General features: G+C 37.8%; 1 protein-coding gene across 5 annotated transcripts in view; it reads left to right on the top strand.

Moving 5' to 3' along the window:
- TRPM7 (transient receptor potential cation channel subfamily M member 7) overlaps positions 1-14,152 on the top strand; it is a 122,802-nt gene that overhangs the window by 74,663 nt on the left and 33,987 nt on the right. For 3 of the 5 annotated variants that reach the window (XM_073304021.1, XM_073304022.1, XM_073304026.1), the window contains 9 exons: positions 1,068-1,223; positions 1,330-1,473; positions 2,129-2,257; positions 2,907-3,191; positions 5,564-5,738; positions 6,309-6,435; positions 10,993-11,177; positions 12,590-12,722; positions 13,196-13,914. In XM_073304021.1, coding sequence (XP_073160122.1) covers positions 1,068-1,223; positions 1,330-1,473; positions 2,129-2,257; positions 2,907-3,191; positions 5,564-5,738; positions 6,309-6,435; positions 10,993-11,177; positions 12,590-12,722; positions 13,196-13,914 — 2,053 coding nt within the window. The remainder of the gene's footprint in view (positions 1-1,067; positions 1,224-1,329; positions 1,474-2,128; positions 2,258-2,906; positions 3,192-5,563; positions 5,739-6,308; positions 6,436-10,992; positions 11,178-12,589; positions 12,723-13,195; positions 13,915-14,152) is intronic. The other 2 variants (XM_073304023.1, XM_073304025.1) reach the window with 2 other exon arrangements.

Here is a 14,152-nt window from a genome sequence, read left to right on the forward strand (position 1 = left end):
ATAAACTCTTCTTTTGATGCTCTATTATCTTTTTAAATAAGGTACAGAAATGTAGAAGGCAGAAAACAGGCAAGTAGCCCTTAATCAGAGGCATATGTAGATTACTGTGAATACTAATCCACTACTAAAAATATAGTGGTGAAAAAAATTAACAACAGAAAATCCACTGTAAGAATACAATTTCATATGCTTCTGCCTTCTACAGGCAGTAAGTAAAACTTCATGTAGAAATAAGCTTTTTGCTTTCATTTCGGAGGCCCAAGATGAACAAATGGAGGGCATACAGTGGAACACTGGCACACAAATCTGCAGGATCAGGTGGTGTAAGTTTTCAGAATAGTGCACTAAAATAAGTCATGCAGCTCTAATTAACAATTGCAAGAGTGCATATCTATTATGGACATCATACTGAAAATTTATTCCATTATTTGGAGTAACAAAGGGGAAATCACCCAAAAAAGTGCGACTTTCATACAAAACCTCTACAAGCATCATCTACTATGTGACCTACTCAAATCTTACATGCCAACTTATCTGTTTACCTCTCTTGCCTTGTAATGGACTAACTTCAATAAACAGCTATTTTATCTAGTACTTTTTATACATGTTTCAGGCATCATGATTTTTCTACCGTGACTAGAAAAACTGACTCATGTATAGTTAACCATGCCCTGTCTCTAAGACTTCAGCCATGTTCTTGCCAAAGTTGGGGAAGAAGAAATGACCTATGAATTCAGTTAAGCTGTAGCTCTCTGTTGTTTAATCTTAGAATACATTCTGTTCAGTGATGTTTAGTTTTGGAACCCACTGATTTCTTTTTTTTTTCCTCAAGAATTTCATGGAACATTCTTTATATGCTCACACTTGGCCTGTAAGTTACATGTATAAATAACAAAAAATCTCTCTCCACCCCCATTTTTTTCTACCAACTACCTGACAAGGACAATTCGGATTATAAAATTCTATTTTTACAGGGGATAGTCTGTGTACCAATATGTCTGACATTTTAATATGCTGACGTTAAGTGGAAGTACACCTTTAAAATTGCTCATCTTCAATTCTTGTAGGTGATACTGAGCATCTTACTACCCCCTGCCATACTAATGCTGGAATATAAAACCAAGGCAGAAATGTCCCATATTCCACAGTCTCAAGATGCACACCAGATGACAATGGAAGACAGTGAAAACAACTTCCAGAATATAGCAGAAGAGATACCCATGGTAACATAAAACAAAAAACAAAAACCCAAAGAACAAAGAAGTATTTCTATACATAAGTTCAGTTACATATACAGTTCTATACATATATCTATCCTTTTTATGTTAGGAAGTATTTAAAGAAGTAAGGGTCTTGGACAGTACTGAAGGAAAACATGACATGGAGATGCCAACAAAACCTAAACGACTTCCAATTACACGAAAGTTTTATGCATTCTATCATGCGCCAATTGTGAAGTTCTGGTTCAATACGGTGAGTTTTTGAAGAACGCTATGTAAAATGACATGCTCAAGACCTCTTTTCAGAAGTAGTTCATATTTATGGCTGGTTCTTTGACCAGCATACAGTTGTTACAAATAGCAGCAGAGTTTAACTGCTCTTGTCCTTCTAAAACTATCTTCCTAAGAAATGAGAATCACTGGAGTCTTAGAAGCTGGCTGGTGCATGCACAGTGTGCAAAATATATCATATTTACTCTTCACCCTATTTGTCCTGATATGTCCTCCTCCTGCAAGGTAACTCAGGATGAATACTTAGCACTCAGATTTATTTTATTTTGGTGTATTATTTTGCCTCATCCAGTTTAGCAGACGGTACATAATTAGGCAAAGTTGTGCGTAATTTATTTTAGATAATTTACATAAATTTCTATTTAACATCCTAAATTATTGGAGGTTATTGTTACTTTTTTCTTTTGCTCTTGTGGGATATATAAAGCCAATATACAATATTTTTCCCATTTACTGGCATTTACTACCCTTGTCCCCGTAAGCAAGTACTGTTATCCTACTTACTGTTTTGGTGCACACTATATCCGATCAGATTATCAAAAATAATCCACATCCATTTGAAAATAAATTGTGTAACTACATAAAGGTAACATTTTTGCTTACTTGCTTTTTTTTAGTTGGCATACTTAGGATTTCTGATGCTTTACACATTTGTAGTCCTTGTAAAAATGGAAGAAATACCATCAGTTCAAGAATGGATTGTTATAGCTTATATTTTTACATCAGCTATTGAGAAGATTCGTGAGGTATGTTTGTAATCTCAGTTGTGTTCTAAATTACTTCACTAATGTCAAGTAGAGCAGTATGCTTTAAATGGTCTTTATCAAAAGATAATGTAAGTGATGCAGATTAAAAGAGTTATAGTGCACTTATTAATATTTGCATTTTAAACTATTTTATTTTATTAAAGGCATTATGAATATCTCCTTTATATAACAAATTTACTACAGTAATCAAATCCTTTGTCACTCAAAAAAGGCTAATGGATTTGGATGTGGTATAATTTGAGCAATCATACTGAAGTACCATTAAAAATATGAAACACATTTGTTCTGCAAGGGGTAACCTCAGAGCAGAGCTGAGATTTTAAAAAATGTGCATGGTATTGTGCATGGACTCTCAATAAAAGTACACACAAATGACCAGTTAGCCATCAAACTGATACATTTTAATGTGGAATTGTGGTTGTACATGCAGTTGGGATAATCGCATATGTATATCTACAAATCTGGACAGTAAATATTTTTATATTAAGGTTTATCAATTTAACATGGAAGCATGCTCAAACATGCTGATAAAAATTTTGTTTACTGATAAAATGTTCAGATGGTTCAATGGTCTTGATATGAGACAAATATGCAGATACCTGATTTTTTTTTCTTCTTCTTAATGTAGATCTTTATGTCAGAGGCTGGGAAAATTAATCAGAAGATTAAAGTGTGGTTCAGTGATTACTTCAACATCAGTGATACAATTGCCATTATTACTTTCTTCATTGGGTTTACACTAAGATTTGGAGCAAAAGGGAACTTTGGTGACAATACGTACAGAGAAAATTATGTTTTTGTTGTTGGAAGAATAACGTACTGCCTAAATATTATATTTTGGTATGTGCGATTACTGGATTTTCTAGCTGTAAATCAACAGGCTGGCCCTTATGTGATGATGATTGGCAAAATGGTAAGTCTTGTTTTATTGAAAACATACCTCTTTGTCTCACTGCATCCATTTATAATTTTTTAAGAATCTATTTAGAAAAAGGCCACATTATACTGAGGTAATTTCCCATAAATCTAAATGTGCAAATGGGTTAATTAAGATATAATTTCTGTTCATGGATCCTCAGAACAGTGAGGGATGAGAGTGGCTTACCAAACATTTGGTTATCGTCTGTGATATCTGCCCTTCTGATCCATAGAAAATCCATTTTGTTGAATAGGTGCCATTATTGCTCTTCCTTTACAAACATCTCTCAGAAATGAAAGATGTGGAAACTGGAGAGTATTTGTAAGTTCCTCCTCTACCCTGCTCCTAAGTCACTTTTATACATGTGTCAGAGATTTGAACTGAAGAAAAGGCAGCAGTCCTTCCATCTAGCTTCTTTTCTTTTGTAGGGTTAGGATGATATTACTCTTATTCTTTTGGGGTTTCTTGGAAATCTGAATATTCTATCCCTGCACTGTTTAATGCAGTAGTTCTTGTTCCATACCAGAACCTCCATGCCCTTGTCAATATGGGAAGGGAAAGGTGGTTGTGACCCACAACATGGGAATCTCTGCTTTATTGCTAACTGTCTTACTGACCTTATTCCTTAAAGGAAAGAGACATTCTATTTATTTATGGAATCAAAAGGATTTAAATCAGCAGTTCTCAAACTGTGGGTCGGGACCCCAAAGTGGGTCACAACCGTGTTCTAATAGGGTTGTGAGGGCTGGCGTTAGACTTGCTGAGGCCTGGGGCTGAAGGCAATGCCCAAGCCCCTTCCTTCTGCTTCTCATGGCTTTTCCTCTGAAACATGAGGTCACAGAGGGAGAATCACTTAGTCAGTACCCTTCTGTTTGTTTTGTTCTCTTTCTCAAACGATTGATGAGAAACCCTTTCTTTTATAGCCGTCAGCCCCCTTGTCAGGTGACTTGCTGATCAACCTCATCAGGTGATCAGAGACCTCTACCAGGTGATCTGTAACTAAGTTATCACCCCCTTGAGTTCAGATTTGAAAACTGGTTTACCCTGGATGGCAGCCTTCTGTTTATCTCAGGGTGCTCCATTTAAACAGATAATCATCCAAGTTTAATGTTCTTCCATTGTTAGCCCTTTGCCACACCAGTCCTTGGAATTTTAGCCAAGATGGGGGTAATAAAAAGGCAGTAGGAAGGCAAAAACAGAGCTTTACACTCAAAATGGAGTCTGCAGCTTGATAAAGATAAATATACCAAGTTTAGAATCTCAAATATATGTCATAAACTGTGCATAGGCAGATTCCCCAAATAATCACATCTCAAAGCAGATTTCCTTCCTCCTGGTCTGACAGCATAAACTGAATTTTTTCAATACATTCCCTTTTCTATAGCATCTGGAACTTATACAGAGTGTTAGGAGTTATGAATGTCATCTAAATAACTCTGCCATAGTGAATAATGGAAATAAAATCATCTCACTGTGAGATATATGAACTGATGGATGTTAGATTAGGAACTAGGGGAGTAAAATGTATACACTGATACTGGGCTTAACCACATGAGTTTGAGATTAAAAACATCTGCTTTCTTCCTTAAAAATGGCTCTCCCAAAGTTTGGATTCCCCAATTCCTCTCTTTCTCCCCTTCTTCTTCCCCTCCCCCCTACCTTCTGCAAAAGAAACCCTGCTTGTTGCTAGGTAAGCTAGTGCATGAAACCTGGTTCTATTTCTGTGTCACTCTCATTTTCCGAGCTTGGGAAAACTGTACCTACACTGTGTTTAGCCTCAGAGAGTGTAGGAGGGAGGAGTCATAGAGGGGAGTATATCACATTCATAAAAATTGGTGGGTACAGTAAATCAGCGTTCCAAATTGTAAGAGCATACAATAGTTTGGTGGAGGAAAAACTGAAGATTAAGGTTTGTGATCTTGGGCTGAGTTTTAACTGGCTGAATCCTCTAACCCCATTATAAATGCCTCAAAAATTGCTTAAAATTGCAAAATGCACACAATTCGTTAAGCTTGCACTAGAAATTGCTGCTATAACTGTATAAAAGCTTGCTTTAATCGTAAGGAAGCTGGGTATACTTCAGTGCTGGTTAATATTTTAAAAATAAAAAGAATTAAAATAGCATGTCAAACTGCTGCAAAACTGAATTGTATGTTTTATTCTTTCTCATTTAAGGAGTAAGTATGATAAATCCTTATCCTCAGTTTGCTAACCCCCAAATCTGTTTATATATAGATACACACAAAGTTAAATATTGATACATTTTGGAGATAGAGTTATTACACACGTGTTTTGAAACCATAATTGCCAAAGCTTTTATTTGATGGACTTTGTGAGTTTTCTTAACTTGAACTTTTTTTAAACAGGTGGCCAACATGTTCTACATTGTAGTGATTATGGCACTTGTACTGCTTAGTTTTGGTGTTCCCCGGAAGGCAATACTCTATCCTAATGAAGCACCATCTTGGACTCTTGCTAGAGATATTGTGTTTCATCCATACTGGATGATTTTTGGTGAAGTTTATGCATATGAAATTGATGGTAAGATGATGCAATTTTAGAACAATTTATGGAAACCCTCAAGGATTAAGGATATTTTTTTTCCAGATGCTGATAGGCTGAGGTGTGTTGATGAAACACAAATTTAGTTAGTTGTATTGGATTACCTTTTCTTCTTGAGGTATACCCATTTAAGTCCCAAATGTAGGGAACTCTTTGTCTTGCTTATGCTGAAAAAAGCTTAAACATGACCTAGCATGAGAACTTTTGTTCCTTTTTTGGCCAAAAGGGGAAGTGTCTTCCAATTGGGCTAAGCATAGAGCTGTATTTATCCCATATGCAGCCATCATGAAAAGATTTTGTTGCTGTGAGCTGAAAAAGCATTTTACTTAATTGATAAAGACCACTCAGTAACTACAGGATGCCTCTCTCTCCTGTAACTTTTTAAAAACTGTTACTAATTGTATTTTTTTAAAAGAACAAATTACAGGATAGATGCATACAGCTAGTTATTGCACAGTCTTTGAGTGATTCTTTCAGCATCTATATCTGCTATAAGTATTAAAAGTCCTCTCTAAAAGAAAATATGGTCTCTGTGTTTTCTCACCAAAGTATGTGCAAATGATACACAAGTTGGCCATCTCTGTGGACCTGGAACATGGCTGACCCCATTTCTTCAAGCTGTCTACCTCTTTGTACAGTACATTATTATGGTTAATCTCCTTATTGCATTTTTCAAGTAAGTATATTGTTACTTTCAGATAATTGTTAATCTGGTGATAAGTACATACCTAATTTGAATAAACTAACTAAAAATAGTTTGGTGGCCTGATGGCAGTGGAAGGCACTGCTGTTTTGGTGGCTGTGTGTTCTTCAGGTGCTAATCTTGATCCATTACTCTTCAGCACTCTTCAGTAGGGACAGTCTGCCCAGTTCCTAGGGCAGAGGGATTGTGTTACACCCTGCTCATGATGCTATGCTTTCTGAAAGCACTGTGTCCAGCCCAAAATTGCAGGGAGGCTAAATGTAACAGAGGGGAAGGTAAGGGAGGGGGAATTTGAGGGCACCCCTGCCCTCTTTCTTCTCTCCTTTCCAAAAATAAAAAAAGAACAAAATTGGTTCTTGGGTTTATTGCTCCACTGGCATAACTTCATACCCAGAATGTTATTCCAAAGTACAAATGTTTGGTTGGTTGGTTGGTTTTTTTTTAAATAAGCTTGGCTAGGGATAGCTATAGAGAAATTTAAAATCAAATTTTGTTTATCTTTCTAATCCGTTATTTTGAAAAAGCATTTGTAATAGTACACAGCTCATTAAAACTGAAGATTTGCTTAATCCATGATTAGTAGGCCTGTTTCCAATTTGCAATAATTAGTGGGTTAGTATACCAGACCACATTAAAGATTAAAAAATCAGCCAAATCATTTTAATTTGAAAAAATGAAATTTGACCTAAGTGAACTTCTTTCTGATGAAAGGGACCAAGCAGAATAGGATAAATGATTTTCCCCACACCCCTTAACTACAAACCAGGCAATACACAACCGTGCAAGATCTCCACAATCCCTGTCTCCCTGTTGGGCCTGGAACCAGCTAGCTTTACGCAAAAAGTATATAGATCTGGTGAGGGATATTCAGTGCATCTGTCTGGGATCCTCCACTGGCAGGACTCTTGTGGGAGTCCTGGCTGAAGTTTAAAAGCTGCTGTTCTCTGACAGAATGTCAGGACTACAACGTTCTGTCCTGCCTATGGGTAAAAATTGCTGGCACAGCTGTCCTTGCAAGCACAGGGGAGTACAGTTTGCTCTAACTCTATCTGGAGGCATGAAGCAAATCTATATTACTAATAACTTGAATAGCATGTTACAGGGAAATCATAATTCTTTCACTGAATTGACATATCTGAAGGCACAGTGAACTACAAACACAATGGCACTAAACTGGGAGGAGTGGTAGATACGCTGGAGAGTAGGCATAGGATACAGAGGGACCTAGACAAATTGGAGGATTGGGCCAAAAGAAATCTGATGAGGTTCAACAAGGACAAGTGCAGAGTCCTGCACTTAGGACGGAAGAATCCCATGCACCGCTACAGACTAGGGACCAAATGGCTAGGCAGCAGTTCTGCAGAGAAGGACCTAGGGGTGACAGTGGACGAGAAGCTGGATATGAGTCAACAGTGTGCCCTTGTTGCCAAGAAGGCCAATGGCATTTTGGGATGTATAAGTAGGGGCATTGCCAGCAGACCGAGGGACGTGATCGTTCCCCTCTATTTGACATTGGTGAGGTCTCATCTGGAGTACTGTGTCCAGTTTTGGGCCCCACACTACAAGAAGGATGTGGAGAAATTGGAGAGAGTCCAGCGAAGAGCAACAAAAATGATTAGGGGACTGGAACACATGAGTTATGAGGAGAGGCTGAGGGAACTGGGATTGTTGAGTCTACGGAAGAGAAGAATGAGGCGGGATTTGATATCTGCTTTTAACTACCTGAAAGGTGGATCCAAAGAGGATGGTTCTAGACTATTCTCAGTGATAGCAGATGACAGGACAAGGAGTAATGGTCTCAAGTTGCATGGGGGAGGTTTAGGTTGGATATTAGGAAAAACTTTTTCACTAGGAGGGTGGTGAAACACTGGAATGCATTACCTAGGGAGGTGGTGGAATCCCCTTCCTTAGAAGTTTTTAAGGTCAGGCTTGATAAAGCCCTGGCTGGGATGATTTAGTTGGGATTGGTCCTGCTCTGGGCAGGGGGTTGGACTAGATGGCCTCCAGAGGTCCCTTCCAACTCTGTTATTCTATGATTCTATGAATGATAGTCCCTTAGAGTCACACTGATGTTTTAATGTTGTTTCTTGTATTCTTGTTTTTACCTGGTGGCAGGGCAGTGTGCCCTGTATAGTACTTTAAGAAATATGATCAATACTAAATAAAAGGTAAAATTTAAAAAAAAAGTCCTACTTAAATATTACTTTTAAATTTCCTGCTTTAACACTGCCTGGAGAACCTGTTGCAAATTAATGCAGTTTAATTAGCAATCTAAATTAATAAAAAGCAAAGATGGTAAATGATAATGTCATTAAATTTAACTTGATAAGCTTATTTCAATTTTATTCTTCATTAGTTTTCCAAATATACTAAGTTTACTAGTATACAATGAAGTCTCAGCAAAGATTTAATAGCATTGTTTTGTGTTCTTATGTTACTAGACAGGGAAAAAAGAGTGCATTTTTTGTGTAAGTGTAACATGTATGGATTAGTAACGTCCTGCTGTACTTTTGCAGAAACACTTACCTGTAACAAGTCGTTGTTGCTAGTTTATGCCTACACATGAAACAAATCTCCACAAGTTTTACATTTCTGACTTTACTTCTGAATCTGCATACCTAACATTACAAAAAAAGTTTGTTAGATTGTCAAATTTATTTGACTTTAGGCTTTTTGCGTCTATCTTAGTTCAAGAACACAATGCAGACTTTTATACTGAAAACTGGCATTTTCTCAGTTAATAAAAGTGGTCCTACAGTATTTTAATCATACAAATTGAGCTTTATTTATACCTGATAAGAAACTGCATACTTCAAATTTAAGAAATTAGGTTAGATGGTATAATTTTTTTTAAATAAAGGGCAGGTGTGCTTTAGGTGGCTCAGATGGTGCTCTTAATACAGTAACTACTACAAGCAATGATTACATTTATTGGGCCAGCTTGCACAAATTACTGGGATATTGTGTGTGTGTGTGTGTGTGTGTGTGAGCCGCACTTGTGTATGCAGACAGGATGATTGCATGTGCAACTCGCTAGTTAAACATTTAACTGATTGTGTGTTTAATCTAGTTTGAACATACAGTCACAACACATAGGCATGCCAACATGCCTGCATTTTTGCCTTGCAGTTACAAACCTGCTGCTGCCAGTTCTGTAATGCCTCAGACAACTGGTGAATAATTACTGTGCCTGTGACTAGATAGCTATTCCTTTCCCAGTGGTCACCAGTTACATTATGATACTTAAATTTGTACAGTAGACTTATTCTTAGTGCATTACAGAAGGGATCCTAGAGATGAGAGAGTAAACATGCCCCCTGCCGTGTTCTCTCCACTGCTTCAGACCTTAGCATTTGTGAGACTGCTAAAATAGTGGCGAATTTTGGTGGTTAGTGTTGTCCATAAGGAACGGCATGGAAACAACGATAGGGCCATGAAGTCAGATCCTGATGGCTTCGTCACTACCAGCTCAGTCTAGACAAAAAAATAACCAATAGGCAAAATCATGTGATTATTAGTATCCTGAGCACCATTCCCAAATACAGGAAAAGCTGTGTTATCCAGTACTTTACCAACCGTAAAGCTCTATAAACCGGCATTTCTGATTGTCATTGAAAGTCCAGTTTATAGTCTGGTCTGTGTGGGTCCCCGGAAGCAGCGACACGTCCCTGCTGCTCCTAGGTGGAGGAGTGGCCACAAGGGATTTGGCGTGCAGGAGGGGATGTGGGGCTGGAGTGTGGGAGGGGGTGCAGGATGTGGGCTCTGGAAGGGAGTTTGGGCATGGGATGGGGCTTGGAGCAGAGGGTTGGGGGCATGGGAGGGGTTTCGGAGTGCCGGATCCGGGCAACGCTCACATCGGGCAGCTCCACACAAGTGGCGACATGTCCCAGCTGCTCCTAGGTGGAGGCGCAGATAAGCAGCTCTGCGTGCTGCCCCTGCCCCGAGTGCAGCCTCCACAGATCCCACTGGCAGAAAACTGCGGCCAGTGGGAGCTGTGGAGGCGGCGCCTGTGGGCAGAGGCAATGTGCAGAGCTGCCTAGGAACAGCTGGGACATGTCGCTGCTTGCAGGGAGCTGCCTGAGGTGAGCACCGCACAGATCCGGCACCCTGCACCCCCTCCCGCACCCAACCCTCTGCCCTGAGTCCCCTCCCACAACCAAACTCCCTTGCAGAGCCCGCACCCCTTCCCACAGCCAAACTCCCTCCCTCTTAGTTACCGGAATTTTTCACTTACCAGCACCCGCCATTCCCCCAACATGTCGGGTATAAAAGGTTTTACTGTAATATTCTGTAAGTTGAAAGAACAACTTGCCATATTGGGATAGCCTTCCCTTGATGCACTTCTAACTCCTATTTAAAAATTTAATGAGTTACTTTTGCAGTAAAGTTAAAATACACAGTTATGTACAATCTGTACATTTCCCTACAATTATGCCTTTGTAAAATTCAGAAAGCAGTAAAATTGCTTCTGATAGTTACTAACATCTAAAATCTTTGTGTTAAAACACTTTTACGTTTTCCCCCCTTCAGCAATGTATATTTACAAGTAAAGGCAATTTCAAACATCGTATGGAAGTATCAGCGCTATCATTTCATTATGGCCTACCATGAAAAACCTGTCCTGCCTCCACCTCTTATTATTCTTAGTCACATGGCTTCCTTATGTTGTTGTATATGTAAAAGAAGAAAGAAAGACAAGACTTCAGATGGACCAAGTAAGAACAAATTTTATCCAAGCAATTATTAGTTTTCCTTGTTTTTCTGTGATTAAAGTAAGTTGTCAAGAAAGTGATGATAACTCTTTGATTACTACTCTTCATTATAATGCAAAGAGAGCACAATATAATGTTTAATTCATTAATAATGAAGCAGGTAACTTGTTTATATTTTATTATCATTTAACTAATGTAAAATGGTTGAGCTCTCTTGCATTCTGATAAAACAAATACCTTAAAAGAACTTTAAAAAAAAAATACTTGTGGGAGTTAGTTTGTAAGTCATTTTATGGGACTGAACCACAACTATTGTGTCTGGCAATTTCTACTGCCATGTTACCAGTAATATTCTATGCCAAGCCTTAGATTTCAGTTCTGTCCCATATCCATTAAAATAATCCTTCTGTTATTGCATTTGGAGTTAATATTGGTAAATTGAGCACTAGATTCCCATTTATATTAAAACTGAATGTAAAGTAGTGGACAACTTGGAGAAAATAGCTGCCTATTTGCATGACACTGTGTGTAGGTAAAATAAAACAGTTCCCTGCCCTATTTATCAGTGTGTCCAATTTTCTGATGAGGGTCATTCTTTTTTGTTTTCTTCTTCCCATCCTGTTTACTGATTATTTTCATATATTTCATTATTTACTATCTTTTCACACTATTGTTTCATTTTGCTCGTAGTAGTTCCTTGTAAGCCCTGGTCCAGTTTTCCTGTTTTATAGTAGTTTTACAAATATTGACTTTATACAATGCTATATTTCTACACTCTGCTTTAATTCCATTTAGATTTAAATAAATCTTGCAAAGACATCTTACTTTCATGGTGTTTTGTAGTGTTGGTTAGATTTTTGTTTTTTTTTTGTAACAAAACTGTGTTCTGACAGACAATTGGGTTTTCAGTTAAACAAAATTTTTTCATGAATAGTATCTGCTTTCCTTGGAAAACTTCAACTTTTTTTTTAAATAGAAACACCCAAAAAACAAAAAGTTAATTTGCCATGACGCACTGTGGCTTGGGGCTCGGCAAGAGCAGAGACCATGGTGTATTGTGGAAGATATAGTCTAGCCAGGGAGCTCAACCAAAAGAAGGGAATGGCAACATGAGGCACCCAAACTACAACTCCCATGATGAACCTCAGTGGGATTTCATAATTGAAATTTTTGGTTTCCAACCAAAAAATGTGGTGGTTTTTTTTTCTGAAAATTTTCAGTTTTCAACTTTTTCCCCCCTGTTAAAAATTTGAAGTTTTCCACCATGGGTAAAACCCATTTTTCAACCAGCTCTAGAGAGCTAGGTAGCATCCTCATTTACCCTATGTCATTGATCAATGTGGCTACTTATTTCAAGCATTTGTGATGTATCATAGCCTACTAATCTCCTGAAATGTTGCTTTCTCTTTCTTTAGAACTCTTCCTAACAGAAGAAGACCAAAAGAAACTTCATGACTTTGAAGAGTTGTGTGTTGAGATGTATTTCAATGAAAAAGATGATAAATTCCACTCTGGAAGTGAAGAGAGAATTCGAGTCACATTTGAACGGTAGAAAATTTATGTAGAAACGTAAACATTTAAATTAAAACCTGTTATCAGGAAAAGTACAATACATATAGCTGCATGTACAAAGTATTCATGACAGTGTTGCAGGACACTTTTTCTTGGCTACATAGAAATTATTACAGACTGTTTTATGCTGTCTATATTCCTGACACTTGCTAGTGCATAGCAGACTGAGACTTTGTCTCTTTAAAGAGGTCTTCTCAAATGTATTGGAATGGGTGTTAAACAATAGTACTGTAGGCAAGTTGCTGATGTGCATTTGTTCCTTGTTGCTTAAGTATGTACAAGTATCCCTTTTTCTACAACAATCCACTGAAATCAATTAAGCTACCCTAAAATTTACAAATGATACATTTTCCTTTCTCAAACTGTCAAAAAGAAGTATAGCAAAAGTGTTTCTTCTTTACAGTTTGAGAACAAAAAGCTTACCTTTTATAATTTGATTTTTTTTTTAGGGTTGAACAAATGTGCATTCAGATAAAAGAAGTTGGTGATAGAGTCAACTACATCAAACGGTCATTGAACTCTTTAGATTCTCAGATTGGCCACCTACAGGATCTCTCTGCTCTCACTGTTGATACTCTAAAAACACTAACTGCACAAAAGGCTTCGGAAGCCAGCAAAGTCCATAATGAAATTACCCGGGAGTTAAGCATTTCAAAACATTTGGCACAAAACCTTATTGATGATGGTTCTCTCAGATCTTCAGTATGGAAAAAACACAACATCGGAAATGTGTTTGGTTCTTTTTTTCCACAAGGAGACCTCGAAAGTAGTAATGCTTTATTATGTAACATTTCTATGCACAGTGAAAGAGATATTCAACATAAGACAATTGGTCAGGATTTAGCTCCAGTTTCCAGGGGGGAAGAACTAAACTTTCAAGAGGCAGGTTCCTCAGGCAGTGCCTTATTTCCAAGTGCTGTTTCTCCTCCAGAACTTCGACAAAGATTACAGGGTGAAGAGAACTCAAAATCCATTAATAAAAATAAAAAATTAGGCAATTCATCGAACAGCATGCCACATCTAACATCCCCAACAGCTAAATTATTTGTTAGCACTCCATCTCAGCCGAGTTGCAAAAGTCAGTTGGAATCTACAGCAAACAATGAAGCAGCAATTTTGTCTAAGGCTACAGAAGGAGATAGTAACATAGAATTTGGTGCATTTGTGGGTAAGTATAACAAAGTAGATTGTGAATGTCCTGAGGTCATTAGTAACTGCTTTTATCCTCTTGCTTCTGGCTCTGCTTGCCTTGCTTTCACCCAGCCTTGTGTTGAAAGTGGAGGATACGTTAATTGTGGTTTTATTCATGATGAAGATGACACTAATGATTACAACTGCAGCAGAAGAAGTGATACATATGGTGAGCAGTCCTCTGAGAACAGTGTCCAAAAGAAGTTACCTCTGTC

This window comes from Lepidochelys kempii, chromosome 10 (assembly GCF_965140285.1).
Source record: "Lepidochelys kempii isolate rLepKem1 chromosome 10, rLepKem1.hap1, whole genome shotgun sequence".
Lineage (NCBI taxonomy): Eukaryota > Metazoa > Chordata > Testudines > Cheloniidae > Lepidochelys > Lepidochelys kempii.